This window comes from Eptesicus fuscus, chromosome 14 (genome assembly GCF_027574615.1).
Source record: "Eptesicus fuscus isolate TK198812 chromosome 14, DD_ASM_mEF_20220401, whole genome shotgun sequence".
Taxonomy (NCBI): domain Eukaryota; kingdom Metazoa; phylum Chordata; class Mammalia; order Chiroptera; family Vespertilionidae; genus Eptesicus; species Eptesicus fuscus.
In genome coordinates, this window is record NC_072486.1 from 38857852 (window position 1) to 38876848 (window position 18997).

The 18997-nt window shown below is 38.8% G+C and overlaps 1 protein-coding gene across 2 annotated transcripts in view; it reads left to right on the forward strand.

Moving 5' to 3' along the window:
• FAM185A (family with sequence similarity 185 member A) overlaps positions 1–18997 on the forward strand; it is a 55117-nt gene that overhangs the window by 19539 nt on the left and 16581 nt on the right. Inside the window, exons 5-6 of one of the 2 annotated variants that reach the window (XM_008151317.3) lie at positions 10806–10847; positions 16305–16400. In XM_008151317.3, coding sequence (XP_008149539.2) covers positions 10806–10847; positions 16305–16400 — 138 coding nt within the window. The remainder of the gene's footprint in view (positions 1–10805; positions 10848–16304; positions 16401–18997) is intronic. The other variant, XM_054726387.1, reaches the window with a different exon arrangement.

Genomic DNA, 18997 nt, shown 5'->3' on the forward strand with positions numbered 1-18997 from the left:
GGACTGAACCCAGAGCAGGTCTACCTCAGGCGGGCCTATAGTGTGTGGGTTATTGACTACCTGCAGGAAAGATTTCACATATGAATCCAGGTGATTTTGAGAGTACATTTATTGAAGCTGGGGACAGTGGAACAAAGGGAAGGACTTAAGGGTAGAAGAAGCAACAGGAGAGAGCCTACGTGATGCTCTGCTTTGGCTCCCTAGAAAGTGAGCCCCAAGACAGGGCTACTAATAGCTCACTGGGAAGTAAAAGGCACAGTGACAGAAGTGAGATAAGACAGAGCTGCCATTAGTTCACTGGAAAATCAGAGAAAAAGGGGGCTTAGAGACAGGTTCAGGTGGTAAGCTTAGGACGAGCTTCTGCTACCTGCTGCTCCCATGGTTGCAAGTCTCGTGGGGACCCTTAGAGTTTAGGAGAAAAGAAGTAAAAAATTCATGCCTGAGAAGGGGCATGGATGTGCTCCAAAGAGTGCCTGCCCAGCATCCTTTCTCTTGAGGATTTTTATTTCTCTTCTGGGGGCCAAAATCTTAGGGAAGGGTTTCAGCAGAATATTCATTAGCTTTCCAGGTGCGTTTTAAATATGCTGATACATCAAAATGAGTGTATAGTGGAGTTTGGGATTATTTTCTGATCAGCTTCACTCCTTTACTTTTATCTTGGGTCTGACTGCCTGTAATCGAGTTTTTTTGTGTGTGTGTGTTTTTTAAAATGTTTTTAATGTTTACATATTCATAGAAGAACATCTGGAGGAATATGTATCAAAGATTATCAGAGACTATCTCTGGGGGGATGGTTATACATATTTTTGTAATGTTTACATTTTTTTAAATATATTTTATTGATTTTTTTTTTTTTACAGAGGGGAAGAGAGAGGGATAGAGAGTTAGAAACATCGATGAGAGAGAAACATCGATCGGCTGCCTCTTGCACAACCCCCCCTGGGGATGTGCCCGCAACCAAGGTACATGCCCTTGACCGGAATCTAACCTGGGACCCTTGAGTCCGCAGGCCGATGCTCTATCCACTGAGCCAAACTGGTTTCGGCTGTAATCGAGTTTTTGATATTTGTTTCTCTGACTTCATCCATCCTTGGGTTTGGGTGGGACAAATAGCATTAATTTGGGTCTCTGTGTTCTATCTCCCTGATCAGGGTGATATAAGCTATTTATTCTCTGGTCAGAGAGGAGAGGTATCAACCATTTGTTCTCAAGTGCCCTTGGTTAGGGAAAATAAGGTCTTGTTGATTCACTAGCTGGCTATAAATTGGTTAATTTGTTTGGCCTTATTTAGTGATCTTGTCTCAGTTTCCACATTCTACTTGCCCAGGAATTTTCCTAGCTGCTTATTATCCTGCCTCAATTAGATGCAAGCTGCCTCAGAAATGAGTGTAATCTTGGGCCAAAAAGGCTATTTGAGCCCCTAAGAAGGCTGACAGCTGAGGGCTGTCTGCCAGCATTACTCCTAACAGTTAAGAAAATAAGCTCTTTGGTTACAAAGGGGTTCGGGATGATGAGTCACAGCATCCACTACAATTATATTTATTGATTTATTCAACACACAGTGTGGGGCAAAAGGAGGTTTACAGTTGTGACTACACGAAGCACAGTTTATTCTTGGTGTTTTTTTTTTTATTATTAATTATTGTATTATTTCCCATACTATGACTGTTAAACTTACTTTTATCCCACCCAGTATTTTCTAGTAGTGAGTAATGAGTGTAAGGTAATTAATGAGTAGTATATACTATTATTAAAGTTGCTTGAATCACAATTATTAAGTATTTATGCCTTCTAATAAAAAAGAAACTAGTTTATTCATTGATTCAACAAATATTCCCCACTGTTCTGGCACTGGAGGAGATCTAGTGAGAGAATAGGTACTTAGGTAGTTTGTTTTTAGATAAAAGATTTTGTTATAGTATACAATTTTGATTTCCTTCTAAGTTACCAAAATTAGATTGTAAGTATATTCTATTTTGCTATTTGAATATTTATGATTTTAAAGAATTTTATACATATACTAGAGGCCCAGTGCATGATTGAATCATGCACGTGTAGGGTCCCCTACACGATTTCGCTTTCGATTGCAGTGGAGCTGGGTGCCTGTCCGATGGTGCACCAGGCCTTTCGGAAGCCTCCGGCGGGGCGGAGGCTTCCGAAAGGCCTGGTGCCGGAGCGGACAGGCACCCAGCTCCCCCGCTTTTGATAGTCCGCAGCGGGACGTGAGCTCGCTGCCCCAGAGGCCCCTTCTGTTCCACAGCACAGCCATGGCGCAGACGCTGAGCTCGAGCCGCCACTGGCGATGCGAGCTCAGCGTCCCGCCGGCCCAATCAGCTATCCCGGCCACCCCGAGTCCTGCCCCCTGCGCCTCCCTCTGGCCCAATCCTGGGCGTAGCGGAGTGATGGTAATTTATATATTACCATTTTATTAGGTAGGATAGAGGCCTGGTACAGGGGTGGGGGCCAACTGGTTTGCCCTGAAGGGTGTCCCTGATCAGGATGGGGTTCCCTTGGGGCATGGGGTGGCCTGAGTGAGGGGCCTGTGGTGGTTTGCAGGCTGGCCACGCTTCCTGGCAACCCAAGCGGAGGCCCTGGTATCTGGAATTTATTTTCCTTCTACAATTGAAACTTTGTAGCCTGGAGCGGAGCCAAGCCTGGGGCTCCCTCCGCGGCGGCAGCCATTTGTGTTGGGGTTATAATTGAAACTTTGTTGCCTTAAGCAGGTGAGCCCGGCCAGGGTGTGCGGAAAGCTTTGCTTCCCCTGTTGCCGCTGGCAACCCTGGCCTGCTCTCTCAAGCTCCATTCTGATGCCATTTCTGTTTGAATTTCTTTACCTTCTATAATTGAAACTTTGTAGCTTGAGTGAAGGCTTAGGCCTGGCAAGGGCAGGCGGAAAGCTTGGCTTCCTCTGTTACCTAGGAAACCTTGCTCTCTGTGGCTGTAGCCATCTTGGTTGGGTTAATTTGCATACGCACTCTGATTGGATGGTGGGTGTGGCTTGTGGGCGTGGCTTGTGGGCGTGTCGGAGGTATGGTCAGTTTGCATATTTGTCTATTATTAGGTAGGATTATTAGGTAGGATGTGAAATATATTCACATGTATTTTAAATATATTTTTAAAATATAAATATATATATAGTTTTCTGACTCTTTGAGAGAGAAAGAAAAGCTTCCTTGAAATACCTTGTTGAGATTGGTTTTACTTATAACATAATTTAAACATATTGATTAGGTTTAATATGTAGGAATACTCATGACAGCTATTTTAGTGTTTTATATTTAAATTACTGTTTGGAATAAGTGATTAATTAATAAAATTTCATATTAAATACTTAGATTACATCTATAACTTAGGATCTTATTTTAGTTTTTGGGGGAACATACCTTGATAAGTAAATTGTTGAGTATTAGTTCTCTCATTTTCTCAGTACTTCAAAATTCCTTTGTTTCACCAAAGATTTAGCAGTTTGTACATGCTTAAACTCTTTTCTTAAATAACTACTGTGCCTTTTAGAAACTTGCACAGAGAAGTTATATTAACTATACACACCCAGTTGATAACTTTTAATTTATTTATTTTTAATCTTTTAAAAAATATATATTTTTATTGATTTCAGAGAGGAAGAGAGAGGGAGAGAGAGATAGAAACATCAGTGATAAGAGAGAATCATTGATTGGCTTGCCTCCTGCATGCCCCCTACTGGGGATTGAGCCTGCAACCTGAGCATGTGCCCTTGACTGGAATCGAACCTGGGACCCTCCAGTCTGCAGGCCAACGCTCTATCCACTGACCTAAACTAGCTAGGGCCAGTTGATAACTTTGATAGTACTGATAATTTCATAAAGAAATGTCCCAGTTTGCCTTAAGAAGGACATGTAGTCACTGGTGAATTTATAAATCTGCCTTGTAAATTTAGAAAGTCAGAAATAATATAAAATTTTAAAAGAAAGAAGCTTTTTATTGGAAGTTTTTAAACAACTATTCATGAAGTTTATGAAAATGTTTCATTTAAATTTTAGTATTAAGTCCATTGTAAAATTTTGGTTTATCATTTTGACCTATGATAATGTTATGTTAATGTTGAATCTGGACTTAAAACACTTTTATAGGAAATACTAGAAAGGAATTACGCTTCCCTTGTGGTATAGACAGCATAAATATTTTTTCAAGATTTAGACATGTGATACTAAATGTTGCTATTCCATGCCCTGTTTGGACTCAGCTTAGCTGCTTGGAGGGTCTCACTCCTTCTATAAAGGTGATGCTGCCATCTTCAGTGTGCGACTTCCAATCTTCCTTGAAAGGAGGAGAGATTGTAGAGTGTCGTGTCAGAAGATTCAGAAACCAGGCCTAGAAGTGCATACATTACTCCTGTCATATACTATGTTATAGTTCTGAGAACCATTATTTTCTTGAGATTGCTTTACTTTCATCATGAGTACTAATGATATACTCTTTAAGAAAGACCGTATTTTCATTAAAAAACAGTAAGTTTTTACTGCATTCATTGAAGATAGTAAAGCTCCTTTGCCTTGTTGAGTATGTGACTCGACTCACTAACTAAATGACTAACTATAAAACTATGTCATTGTTCTTTACGAATACTTACTTAAAATCACAAATATTAGGTGTCTGCTTCATCTTATTCTTGAAGTGTTCAGGAGTTGGAAGCAGTAAAGAGAATTCTGAGTGGAAACATCCAGTGTCTCACAATAGGTTAATTGTCCAAAGCATAGTTTTCATCTAGTGGTTGCCATTTCGAAATTCTTTGCCAACTCCTTCAGTGTAGGATAAAGTCAGTAGACTAGCATTCCATGATTCTGCTGCAGATTGATCTTTACTTCTTTTTCCAAACTAAATTTGAACATTTGTTCAAAAAAATAATCATGTTTACTGTGTACATATTGGGCACTGTGCTAAGCTCTCGAAATATAATGCTAAGTAAGATGTGATCCCTGTTCTCATAGACTTGCCTAATTGCTCCAGCCTAACTGACCCGCATGATTTAAACATAACATGTATAGTTTTGCCTTTTTATCTTTGCTTATGTAATTCTTTTTCCCAGAGAATCCTTCCCCTTCAGCATATTCAAATTTTATCCCTTTCAAATCTTAACTCTGGTAATACTCTCCAATATGACTATTGTCCCTGTGTATGTTAGGTCATTTTAGTCTCTTTTCTCTGAATGGCTCTGTCACCTAATTCATACTGTTCATTTATGAGGTTAATTTATAATTATTAATAAATACTAATTTTTAACTTTTAATGTGTGCATCCCCCCAGATATCCTATAAGGTTTTGGATGGCTAGTATGTCCTCTGCCCTCACCTCCATCCTCCATGATTCATGTCCTTCCCCTGTGCAAAATACACTCCTTTCCTTCCAGGGATCCCAAAAGTCACATTTCATTATACATCACCTCAGGGTCCAGAATCTCTGCATCAAAATCAGATCCAGTGTAGATGAGGCTACTCAGGTATAGTTACTTACTAGTAAGTACAAATCCTCCAGTACAGGAATACCTTGTTTTATTGTGATTTGCTTTATTGTGCTTCGTAAAATGTTGCCTGTTTTCTAAATTGAAGGTCAAACCCTCCGCCAGCAAAATGATTGCAACTCACTTTATTGCAATAATAGAGGCCCGGTGCATGAAATTCATGCACGGCGAGTGTGTGTCCCTCAGCCCAGCCTGCACCCTCTCCAATCTGGGACCCCTCGAGGGATGTCCGACTGCCCTTTTAGGCCAGGATCGGGCCTAAAAGGGCAGTTGGACATCCCTCTCACAATCCAGGACTGCTGGCTCCCAACTGGTTGCCTGCCTGCCTTCCTGATTGCCCCTAACCGCTTCTGCCTGCCAGCCTGATCAACCCCTAACCACTCCCCTGCCAGCCTGATGAATGCCTAACTGCTCCCCTGCCAGCCTGTTTGCCCCTAACTGCCCTCCCCTGTAGGCCTTGTCACTCCTTACTGCCCTCCCCTACAGGCCTGGTCACCCCTTACTGCCCGCCCCTGCAGGCCTGATCACACCTAACTGCCCTCCCCTGCAGGCCTGGCCCCCCCAAACTGCTCTCCCCTGCAGGCCTGGGTCCCCCCCCCCAACTTCCCTTCCCTGCAGGCCTGGTTGCCTCCAACTTCCCTCTTCTGCCGGCCTGGTCACCCCTACTTGCCCTCCCCTGCAGTCTTTTTTTTTTTTTTTTTTATACATTTTATTGATTTTTTACAGAGAGGAAGAGAGAGGGATAGAGAGTTAGAAGCATCGATGAGAGAGAAACATCGATCAGCTGCCTCCTGCACCCCTCCTACTGGGGATGTGCCTACAACCAAGGTACATGCCCCTGACCGGAATCGAACCTGGGACCTTTCAGTCCGCAGACCGACGCTCTATCCACTGAGCCAAACCGGTTTCGGCTCCCCTGCAGTCTTGATTGCCTCCAACTGCCCTCCCTTTCAGGCCTGGTCCCTCCCAACTACCCTCACCTGCTGGCCATCTTGTGGTGGCCATCTTGTGTCCACATGGGGGCAGCCATCTTTGACCACATGGGGGTAGCCATCTTGTGTGTTGGAGTGATGGTCAATTTGCATATTACTCTTTTATTAGATAGGATAGAGGCCTGGTGGCACGAGTGGGGGCCAGCTGGTTTGCCCGGAAGGGTGTTCCAGATCAGGGTGGGGGTTTCCTTGGGGCGTGGGGTGGCCTGGGTGAAGGGCCTGTGGTGGTTTGCAGGCCAGCCATGCCCCCCGGTGACCCAAGCGGACGCCCTGGTATCTGGGATTTATTTATCTTCTATAATTAAAACTTTGTAGCCTTGAGCGGAGCCAAGCCTCCTGCTTGCTTCGTGGCCACAGCCATTTTTGTTGGGATTTATTTATCTTCTATAATTGAAACTTTGTATCCTTGAGCGGAGGAGGCCAAGGCAGGCCAGGGCTGCAGGAGCTTGGCTTCCTCCATCGCTGGGGGCAACTCAAGCCTCCTGTTCTCTCCAGCTCTGTGGCTGCCGCCATTTTTGTTGGGATTTATTTATCTTCTATAATTGAAACTTTGTAGCCTTGAGTGGAGGCCTGGGCCTGCCAGGGTGTGCGGAAAGTTTGGCTTTCTCCGTTGCCTGGGAAACCCAAGCCTCCTGTTCTCTCCGTGGTTGCAGCCATCTTGGTTGGGTTAATTTGCATATCCAGGACTGCTTGCTGCCAACTGCTCGCCTGCCTGCCTTCCTGATTGCCCCTAACCGCTTCTGCCTACCAACCTGATCACCCCCTAACCACTCCCCTGCCAGCCTGATGGATGCCTAACTGCTCCCCTGCCAGCCTGTTTGCCCCCAACTCCACTCCTCTGCCAGCCTGGTCACCCCTAACTGCCCTCCCCTGCAGGCTTGATCGCCCCCAACTGCCCTCCCTTGCAGGCCTGGTCCCTCCCAACTGCCCTCCCCTGCTGGCCTGATCGCCCACAGCTGCCCTCCCTTGCAGGCCTGGTCCCTCCCAACTGCCCTCCCCTGCTGGCCTGATCATCCCCAACTGCCCTCCCCTGCTGGCCATCTTGTGGTGGCCATTTGTGTCCACAGGGGGGCAGCCATCTTTGACCACATGGGGCAGCCATCTTGTGTGTTGGAGTGATGGTCAATCTGTATATTACTCTTTTATTAGATAGGAAGATTTGCTTTATTGTGGTGGTCTGGAACCAAACCTACAATATCTCTAAGGCATGCCTCTGAATCTGAAGACCTGTAAACTAAAGGAACAAATTGCCTAGTCTCCACACCTCAATCCACACACACATCACTTACTCACCCAAAATATAATGATGAAACAGGAATAGGATAATTGCTCTAGACTTTCCTGTTCCAAGGGGGGAAATGAGAAGCACAAAGGAGTCGTTGGTCTGTAGTGATTTTGAAATGTAAATGGGCAAACCTTGGTGATTTTGATTAAACCTCAAGTTCTGGGAATAATTCTTTAGGGTTCCAGGCTTTGCTCTCTGAGCTCTGGGTTCCTGCCTCTGAGTCCTTCTTTTTTCATGTTATGTGGCATGTGTTTGCAGCTGAGTAGTTTTCTTAGACTGCTTCCTGCCAGTAGAATTTTGTGGGTCCAATGGGCTCTTTTCATTTTTTACAGTCGCTGCTCCTGTTAGTACACTTTGCAGTGTGTTTGCTGACGTATTCCTGTCAAAAATTTTGTCAGCCTCCTGTGAATCACATTGGGGTTTATTCCACTAGATAAAAGCCATATCCAAGAATCTTTGAAAATATGGGCTTCTTCAGAGGTATTGAGGTACAATGCCCTCCAGCTTTCTAGAGGGCCTGTTTGTTTGAGAGCATCTGTGATCTTTTTAATCTTTTTAAAGGACTTTTTGTGTAACATTAATACTGTGAGGTACCACCCTCCATCTTTCTGGGGTCTTAATAGAAGGTTTTACAGTTACCCCTTGGCTGTATTTTTAGGCCATGTGTGTCAGTGTCCTGGAAGCCATTCTTCACTTCAGCATCTTTTGCCATCTTAAGAGACTGAGACTGGTTCTTTTTTTGTTTTAACAATTCTTTAGATTCTCTCTCTTCTCTTGCATTTTACTGTGAGCAAAAAGAAAGAAACAATAGGCATCACCTACAACACTGTCTCCTTAGAAATCTTAGCTAGGTCATTCATATCATTAAGTATATTTCCTACTTTCCATATTACTGAAGGTGATAGTGTTGCTAAGTTTCTACTACTACTTAACAAGGGTCCTCCTTCCTCCAATTTCCAAAAACATTTTTCCTCACTTCCCTTTGAGCCCTCATGGGAAGCATACTAACAGTCTGTTCAGGGCAATTTAGGCCTTCTCTAACATGCTCCTCAAAATCCTTCCAACCTCTACCCAATGCCAAGTTCTAAAGCTACTCCCACATCATTAGGTATTTATTAGGGCAGCATCCCACTTTCAGCTTCCAAATTTGCTCTAGTTACCTCTTCCATTGTTCCAAATTACCCCAAAACTTAGCAGCTGAAAGCAACATTTATTGTCTTTACAGTCTGGATGGGTCAGAAATCTGGGTGCGGCTTAACTGAGCCCTCTGCCTCAAGATCGCTCAGGGAATTGTAATTGTGGGCTCATTTGAAGATTCACTAAAGGAGAATCTACTTCCTGGCTTACTAGGTGTGGTTGTTGGCAGGATTCAGTTCAGATCCTGTTAGATCAAGCATGTCAAACTCACGGCCAGCAGGCCACATGCCTCATTTATTTAAACAAGGCATGCGGCCCATCGGCCGTGAATTGAACATGCTTGTGTTAGATGGAGGCATCTTTGAATTCTTTGCTGTGAGCCTCTTTCATAGGGCAGTTGACAACATGTCTAGCTGGCTTCCATCACAGCAAAAGATGGCTAGCAAGAGAGAAACCAGAATCTTTTTGTAACCTAATCTTGGAAGTAACATCCCATCATTTTTGCCCTATTTTCTTTGTCAGTAACAAATCATTAGGTCCAGTTTACACATGAGGGGAGGAAATTATACAAGGACTTGAGAGGCAGGGATTATTGTAAGCCATCTAAGCAGCTGTATGATCTTTGGCCACTATTTGCATGTGATGGCGAATCTATATTTCCTGGATTTGAAATTAGAAGAGTATCTAGAACACACCAGTGAAATAATATTTACATTACACATTTAACAGTTTCTTTACAACCTTATAACCTACTGAGACTTGAAAATAATTTTATGAGCTTAACTTCACACAAACCACCTTTTGTTCCCACACAAATGTAACTGTTGTTCATATACTCCCATGAATTATGATGGAAAATAAGACTTTTAAGAGATTTTTGTTATCAAAGCACATCTGACTATTGGGAAAATTAGTTATGTGCCCTTGAAATGAAATAAATGAATTTACTTACCCTAGATTAATTTTAAGGTAATAATATTCTTTTAAGTGTTGTTTTTGAATCATGGTAGAAGAGGTAATATTGTTTATACCTTCAGTATAGTAAATATGGGTAGTATGGTTCCAAAGTAATTATAATACAAACATACACATGAAGAAATAGCCTACTATTTTTGGTATTGGAGGAGGGGGACTGGGAAGAATGGTTGCAATATCCTATACCTGTCCTGGAAAATATAATTTCATTTAAAGATGGAAACCTTTGAAGCTTTTTTCTTTGTTAGTCATAGTTCAATGGATTCATTATTCCTTCCCCAAACCTCTTTAACTCTTGGCACAGAAACCATTTTAACATATAAGCATGGCATACTGGCCTGAAAAATAATTGTTATTTTTTTCTCATAGATTATTTTAGCATTATTTGGTTCAAAACTTGACTTTGTGTGGTCTGATAAATACAGTGATATTTAGGTTGAAAATGCATAGTCAGTGTATTTAAGTAATATTTTCTTTTTTATTGTTTACATTATTATTGATATCCCATTTCTCTCTGCCCTCCTCCCCTTCCCTCTGTCCAGCACCAAACTGTGTTCTGTGTCTGTAGATTATGCATGTATGTTCTTTGGCTAATCCCTTCACCTTCTTTCACCTAATTAATTTTTTCATTTATGGATTTTTGTTTCTTTTATGTTTACCAGAATGTATGGTAGTATATTTTGTAGTTATGCTAAAAAACTTAAAATGGAGTGGAGGAAGAGTGTGTATAGATGCCTAAAACTTTTTATTTCAGAGTTGCAACTAAATCTCTGATTATTGTGTGATACTGAGAAAAATTGCCAATGACAAAAACTGTTATTAAATAACATTGTGGGTATCCAGCCATGTTTTAGTATACACAGTTCCTTTCTAGATTAGTCCTAATATATGAAATTCTTTCTTTTTCTCTCTTTTACAGGTAATATAACATTACAAAGCAAGATGGGTAACATCACAGTAGGTATGTGCTAAGATGCTAATTGGTAAATTTTACATGCTTTTTAAAATGACTGTATTTGTGGTATTTTCTTAGGGTAAATAAAGTCTACAGTTTAGCTGATGACTTGATAGGATCCTGGTGTGCAAGTTAAATATAGGCAGACCCAATGTATGAATACTGAAATTATTTCCGGAAATTTATTGGTTTATTATCCTATAAATATTGTATAATTATTGGTTTGGCACCAATCAGAATAGGGTTAGAATTCTGATTTCACCGCTTTCTATACATGGGCAAATTACCTAAATTCTCTGTGCCTCAGTTTCCACATCTGAATAAGTAGAAATAATAGTACCTATTATATAGGGTTGTTGTAAGGATTAAACATAATTTGTGTGTGTGTGTGTGTGTGTGTGTGTGTGTGTGTGTGTGTGTGTAGTAGTTTAACACAGTGTCTGACATGGGAAAAATCTATAATAATAAAAGCGTAATATGCTAATTGGACCGGACAGCTGAACGACCTTCTGGACGACCTTCCCGACGAAGCCAGGGCTGCGAGGGCCGAGCCCCTTGCATGAATTTTGTGTATGGGCCTCTAGTTTAATAAATAATAGCCATTTTTATTATTGTTATTGTCCTAATCATAGGCCAAAACTAGTAGTAGTTAATAGTATATTAGACCAAATCACTAAATCACTGCATGTGATGCTGTGCCTGCTGGAAGAAAAAGTTCAGATGTCAAGATAGTTTATATAAAACTTTCTCTATCCAAGTATCATCTGCTTGCCTATAAGGTGAAGGCACACTCTGAGCTCTCTGAGTGGTGGTTGTTTTTTAGTCCCTAGAGGGTAGGGGGTTTGGGATGGGAAACTGGGATCTTCGTGGGGCAAAAGATATGAACTGATGGTGGTCAGTACTTTTTTATGCGCTTATTATTCATTAGTATACCTTCCTTTGTGAAATTTTGTTCATATCTTTTGCCCATTTATTTGTCTTTATTATGGAGCTGTAGGAGTTCTTTATATATCATGGGAACAAATCATTTATCAGACATTGTATTCCTGTATTTTCTCTCAGTCTGTGCCTTGCCTGTTTATTTTTTTAATGGTAAGCAGTCAGGGACAATGAGAAGTTAGAACTGCCTTGAGACAAGTTTTTTCATTTCTACAAGCAATAATTTTATAACTAAGTGTATATTACTTGGCCCTTAGAAAAAGAGCTGGTTGTAAATTGGTAAATCTCTGTCTTAAATGGAATCAAATTTTATATTTTTTGGGTTTTTTGGCAGAAAAGCTCATTTCCTCTAAACAAAATGGTTTGCTCTAGGTATTGGCACACTTTGTGTGTAAGGACCACATAGTAAATATTTTTGGCTTTCTGGCCACATAGCCTATCTGTACTATAAAACTCTTATCATTTTAACAGAGGCAGCCATTGATAGTACACAAGTAAATGGATGTGTTTGTGTTCCAATAAAACTGTTAATCAAAACAAGAGGTGGCTTTAGTTTGGTCGCCCTCTTTAGAGCCTAAAACTGTTTGTTGGTGTGATTCTGGAGAAATTTTGAGTTTTATGTCTTCTCTTTTTTTTTTTTTTTTTTTTGGAGGGGGGGGGAGGGGGTGCGTGGGGTGTTTTATGTCTTAATACCAAATGTGACAAGTGGATAATGTTTATTTGAAATCCTTGATTGGTTGATTTGTATTTTCCTTGAAAAATTTACTTCAGAAAGTTGAAGGCAGCTTTTATAACTCATGACAACCTAATTAAAGCCTACTGAGGCTCTGGCTGGGTGGCTGAGTTGGTTGGAATGTCATCCCATACACCAAAGGGGTTGCAGGTTTGATTCCTGGTCAGGGAACATACCTAGGTTACAGGTTCAATCCCTGGTAGGCATGCTTATATGGAAGGCAACCAATCCATATTCCTCTCTTTCTCTCACCCGCCCCCAACTCCCACCTGTCCCTCTGTCCCTCCCTTCCTCTCTTTCTAAAAATAAATGAAAACATATTCTCTGGTGAGGATTAAAAAGATAAAGTCTACTGAGTAACTTGGATTTTGAGAAATTGAGATGAATGGAAGCAAAACAGTTACAAAGGAACAAAAAGTGATTTGTGGGAACCTGAGAGGGAAATATGTTAGAATAGCAAGAGCTTCAAAATATTGGAATGGGTGTTGAGAAAAGGTTATATAATATTATCCAATTGGAATATTAAGAGATGAGATTAATTAGGTATTATTCTGTCTGATTTCAGGAAAATAGATTGTGTCCTCTCCAGGATTTCTTCATTAAGAAATGGTTCTTTATTTCTAGTTTAGATAATATAATTGATCAGCTTCTCAAGTAATCTCATCAGTCATTTGGATTTTGTATGTGCATTCTAATCTACCTCCCCAAACCCTGTTCTTCCTAATTTCCATAATACAGGGTTCTCTCAGAAGCTGAAGTACTATAAAAGATTTTATTATAACACCCTGATTTTCCTTGAAATCATTTTTTAACATTGATTTTAGAGAGAGAAACATTGATTTGTTGTTCCACTTACTTATGCATTCATTGGTTGTTTCTTGAACCTGGGACCTTGGTGTATCAGGACAACGCTCTAACCAACTGAGCTACCTGGCCAGGACTGAACTCATAATTTTACAAATAATAACTTTCTTCTGGAATGCCAGGTCGTGTTCTATTTTAAAAAGGAAGAGCAGAGCTTCATAATAGATCTTGTAATGGTGGGATAGGGGTATTAATAGAGTTGCTCACCTCACTTTACTTTCTCTGCACTATGTGGTCTCTTTTGGAAAGCATTGCTGGTAATTATATCTTTAAAAAAAGAACATCTTCATTTGGGGGAGGGGTTGCCTTGTGTGTTTTTCATAACCCCAGCCTTCTCTATGCTCCTCCCCAAATACAAAATACCTGAGTAGGACATTAATTTAGAAAACTTTACTTGAAGGGACCTTAAAATTCTGCCTTTGCAAATCCTTTACTATAATATAAATGACTGCAATGAAAAATTATTAAGAGTCAAATTAAGGTTTATATATTTAGTCCTATATATAAAATTTGTTCCTTACTCTTATAATTAGTGCAGGTTTGGAAGTATAAGAATCAAGTTGCAAAAATTAAGAAATATCTTTGGTATTGCTGTTTCTTAGTATTTACATGTTGAAACTGGAGGTAGAATTATAAAAATTCAGAACTTTCTGAAGATGTTTGACCAATTTTTAGAGAATTCTCCTTTATCTGAAGGAAAATAGCAAAGTTTGGAATTTTAGCCTTTTAAACTTATTTGTTATTCTCTGCTATTAGCAAGGCACATATTACAAATATCTATTTCTCTGGCTGCATACAGTGTTAGCTGGTAGTTGGCATCAGTTTTTTCCTGTTGTGTGTGTATTTTTCAGGAAAATTCAGTGGTCTCCGTCAGACCAATAAGACCTTTGTCCCAAATTGTGATGATACAAAACTATAGAGTCTACTTATTACAACACTGTCTGGACTAACAATTTCTGTTCACTTCTTTCACCCTCTAAAGCTTATTTCCCTTACGGTCTCCTCCAAGAGCTATAGCATTTCTCTATTACATGAAAGCCCAAAAATAAGAAATTCTGTGAATGAAGCCTTAATTTGACTCCTGATCGTTAATTTTTAGTTCCAATCACTTGTATTATAGAAAAGAAGTTAGTGTATGTTTTTGCTACATAGCTTTTTCAATTGACCTTTGATTTCTCTTTTGAAAGTATATATTGAATTAAAAAAAAATTTGATAGCCTCCAAGGGATGGGACATTATCAGAACTCAACACTGATAACATGAAAGTGTAATTACTTAGTGGCTTATGATATAATTATTTATCTGTGTTTATTTCCCATTTGCATGGGGAGGAGGAGAGAAGTGAAAAGTATTATTTATAAACCACGTAAAAATTTTGTATATTTCCCCCCTAGAGAAAGCAAGAAATCAAACTAATATTTCAAATATCTTATTTTGCTCATCTTGGGATAATGCACACATTGTGTAGTCCACATTTTTTATCGTTATATATTTTTACTTGGCTTCTTTTAGGATGCAGTAAGGGGCTTGAAAAGGAGTTTCTGTTGGTACCTCAGGAGAGAAACACTCATCTTTATCCAGCTATCCTATATTATTTATCTTTCGTGGCTTAATTTCCCAGTATTTTAATATCTTTTGACACTTAAAAAATTAAATAAATGTTGAATCACTATATTGTACATCTGAAACTAATATAATATTGTATGCCAACTATACTTAGATTTTAAAAATTGAATAAGTTTGTTCTAATAAAGGCCATTTTCCAGTATAGATTAGAGGTAAATTATTATAAATTATCTTAGAGTCAGATTTTAAAGAGTTTATTCCCCAGTTGTTGTCTTTGAGTCATCTAAAATTTAAAGAAAAATGTTGCTTCCTTTATAAGTATACAAATGTTTTTTTCTCCATATTTTATAAAAAGTATAATAGTATCATCTTTGGCATTAGTTTCATCACACTCCCTACTTACTTTGTTTCCACTTTGAAGTCATAAAAGCTCCAGATAAAATATACTTTTAAGAGGCCTCTCTAAAAAAATATGCTTTGGCTTTATCAGGGCAGTCAGAATATTCAATTAAAGGTTCAGTTGCCATGGAGAGGAGAAAGAAGGAGAAGCTACTTAGCACCGACTCTTCAACATCATGCTCTTACTTCTTTATCTCTGACTGTCTTGAACTTGATATGTTGCCTGATTGAAAATGGAAGTCATTGATGACATAAAGAAATTTGTGTGTCAAATTAGGACCATCTTAATTATGATTTTCTTTCCCTGACTTAAGGTATCTGTTCAATTCCAGAAACTTGAAAAAAAAAATATTTAGACATAAACGAGCTTCACTCACTCTTCAAGTGATTCCCCACCCCCCGTTTCTGTCTCTCTCAGAAATGCAACAAAACCTTATATAGAGTAATCTTTTACTCTGACCAGCACTTTCTAGTACTAGCAAATTTGATAAGAGGAGAAAATATGAGGTTTTAATTTTTGTTAACTTTGCTACTACTTATATGTTGACTGTACACGAGATACAATTCTTTAGTAAAGATTGAAAGTTGATAATAAACTAAATATATCAATGATGTTTAATGATCTTGGCTGTCAAGGATTCATTGCTTGTGTACTGTCCTTCCTACACATTAGGTTTTACAGTAACATGTTTAGACAGGGTGCCTTAGATGTTTAGAGATAAGTTATGCAGGTTACTGTAGACATAGGGATTTTTTTATTGTCTGGGCATATAATTCTAGATTTCTGTTCCTACTTTCATTTTAAAGCAGAAGATGGCATAGTTATAAGAACATTTTATAAAACCTTGCAAGATTCTTAGCTCATTATCCTAATACTGAAGCAGAACTTTTTATTTCAAGTTTATAATTCCAGTTATTCAAATAAGAATTATTATGCTTATAGCTTTTTTCCTTCCTCCTAGATTCATCCTCTGGATGTCTAAAAGCCTCAACTCATCAGGGTGCCTTAGATGTTTATGTCAGCCAACTGGGGAAGGTGGAATTGAAATCCCATAAAGGTTAGCCAAATGGAATATTTTATTTTGACATGTGGTGTAAGGAAGATTTTACATAACATTCAGGAAACAGATGGTCAATTTATCTTATCTATGGTACTGACATAATGATTTCAAGAACATATCTTCTGATAGAAATTGATTTAAAGACTGGAATACTACTCTGTAGACCAATGATCTTAGAAACATTGGGGACAGATGGCTATGAAGACTTGACTTTCCCTTTGTAGTTCCAACAAAAATGTTATAATATAGTGATTCACTATTATTATAAAAAGTTGTAGTGTTAGTGTTTTTCAATTTAGCTTTATGTCTGAAATATAATATTCTTTGGAAAATGCTCTCTTTGGAAGCTTTTCTATGAGTCTGTACGTGGACCTTCTGAGGCCATCACTCTAGAGTAATTATTTTCAAAATGTGAACCTGAAATAAAGGTATCACCAGGAGGGTCTTCTAAAGTGATTATTGACTTAGTCTCTTGAAGTATCAAGACTTACTATGTGGCCCTGGCCTAGTAGCTCTAATAGGCCCAGGTTGTAGATTCCATCTCCAGCCAGGGCACATATAAGAAGCAACTAGTGAATGCATAAATAAGAGAAATAACAAGTCAATTTCTCTCTCTCTCTCTTTCTCCCCCTCCCCCAGTCTCTCTCTTTCTCTCTCCCTCTCTCCCCATTCCTTTCTCTCTCTAAAATTAATGAATTAATTAATTAAAAGCTTATTTTGTTTTTCCTTCTATAATCTTATTTCAAATAACTTATTCTAAGCGTCCAGGTCTTTCATTAAAAGTGGTACACTTTTTAGTCATCTGAAGACTGTACATGAACATGCACACATGCATGCTGGCAAGTGGCTTGGGTACTTGGAGTAACTTGGCCATAGGGCTGAAGTGGCCTGTGCAGGAAGTTAAGAACCATAGCTCTGTATAAAAAACTTTTAAAAATAAAGTCTAGAAGCTCTTGTATATTGGCCAGAACAGGGCTATGTGTATAACAAGGAAAATACTTCCTTACAGAGACCAGTTGTTCCTCCTGTTGGTAATTTCTTTCCCACATTGGTTTAATACTTTTTTTTTTGTCAATGAGGCTCACTTGTCAGAGTGTCAAAATAAAACTACAATTGCAGAGATCTGAAACTGAAGTTATTGCTGACAGATAGGTGTGATTTGATTTCTCAAGATCAATTTTTCCCCTTTAAATCATACCATGTTCTAGCTAAATTTCTAAGAGCTTCATTAATGCTATTTAGTGTATTTTGTGAGTGCCATAAAAGTCATATAATTGCATTTGAAAAGGAGAAGAAAACCTACAATGACTGCATTTAATGTAACTAGTAACAGAGTAAAAGCTCTTACACGAAAGTTTTTTCCTGTTGTGTATGGATGGGCAGAAAGGTAAAAACATTGTTAATCTTCATCCACTTGAAATATTTTCAGTGTTATTTAGAATGTTGATTAGGATTACAGTTTTGTGTTTTCTCCGACTGAAACCATGTTACTGGCAGAAGCTTATTTTAGGTCTCTTTAATTCTCACTAATTTGGCAACAGTGACTTTTCAGAGTAATGGAAACTTAATTGGGATTCTGTTGCTTAATGGTTAGTAAAGACATCTGGAATCCTTTCCAACTCTACCACTGTCTTGCTGTAGGGTTCAAGAGCCACTTGAGTCTCCTAGTTTTTCAACATTTGTCATATGAAAAAGAATGTTATAATGCTTGTTTTCTCTCTCCCTATGAATATCAACATGGGAACTTACTAATTCATTCAGAAAGGCTGAGTTTACGCTTGAGAGTCAGGCCTGCATCTGAATACTGACTTTTATACTTAAAATTTGTCCTTGACAAAACCACTAATCTCAATATAGTATGCCTTCAATAAATGATGCTGTTAGTATTAGTTTTAATACTAACTTTTGAATTTTTCAAAGAACGGTATTGATGTTGATAACCATGAAGCAGTTAATGAAGTGAAAAGAGGTTGAAGATATAACAACTTTCCTTTCTAAAAAAAACCACAAAAAAACAAAAAACCCCAGATCGTGTTAAAGAGGGGACATTTGGGAGTTTTCAAGTCATGAGATTTCTTCATTTGCAAACAGTCATGGAGTATTGGTAGTGATGGTTTTGTTTTTAAAGGGTGTATCGAGATGGGGGTAATGCTGTTTGCATTGCTTAACATTTTTAAAGCTCACAGATTCACGATCCCTTTATTCATTTAAGAACAGAAAAAAATTATCACATTTGATGTATTTAGAGACACAAAGTACCCAGAAGGTTTTTAAAGTTTGTTATTTTCTTTTTAAAGTATGTTTGATAGATAAACATGTCTTTTCCATTCATCTGGAAAATTTTCAGGGTTTTTTTTTTCTAAAGTTCTCATATTTGTTGTTCTGGGGAATCTCCTGTCAGTAGTTTACATTTAAACTTTGAAAAGCAATTTGTTTTTTAAATAAAATAAACCAGTTTTAGTGATATGCTTTGTTACCCCCTTTTTTGCAGGAGTATATATTAGAGTTCATCAGTCTTATCCCAAACTTTCAGCTCTAGTTAGGAAGGCTAACAGGATATGAAATTACTTACGGAAACTTAAGCTGATGTTAAC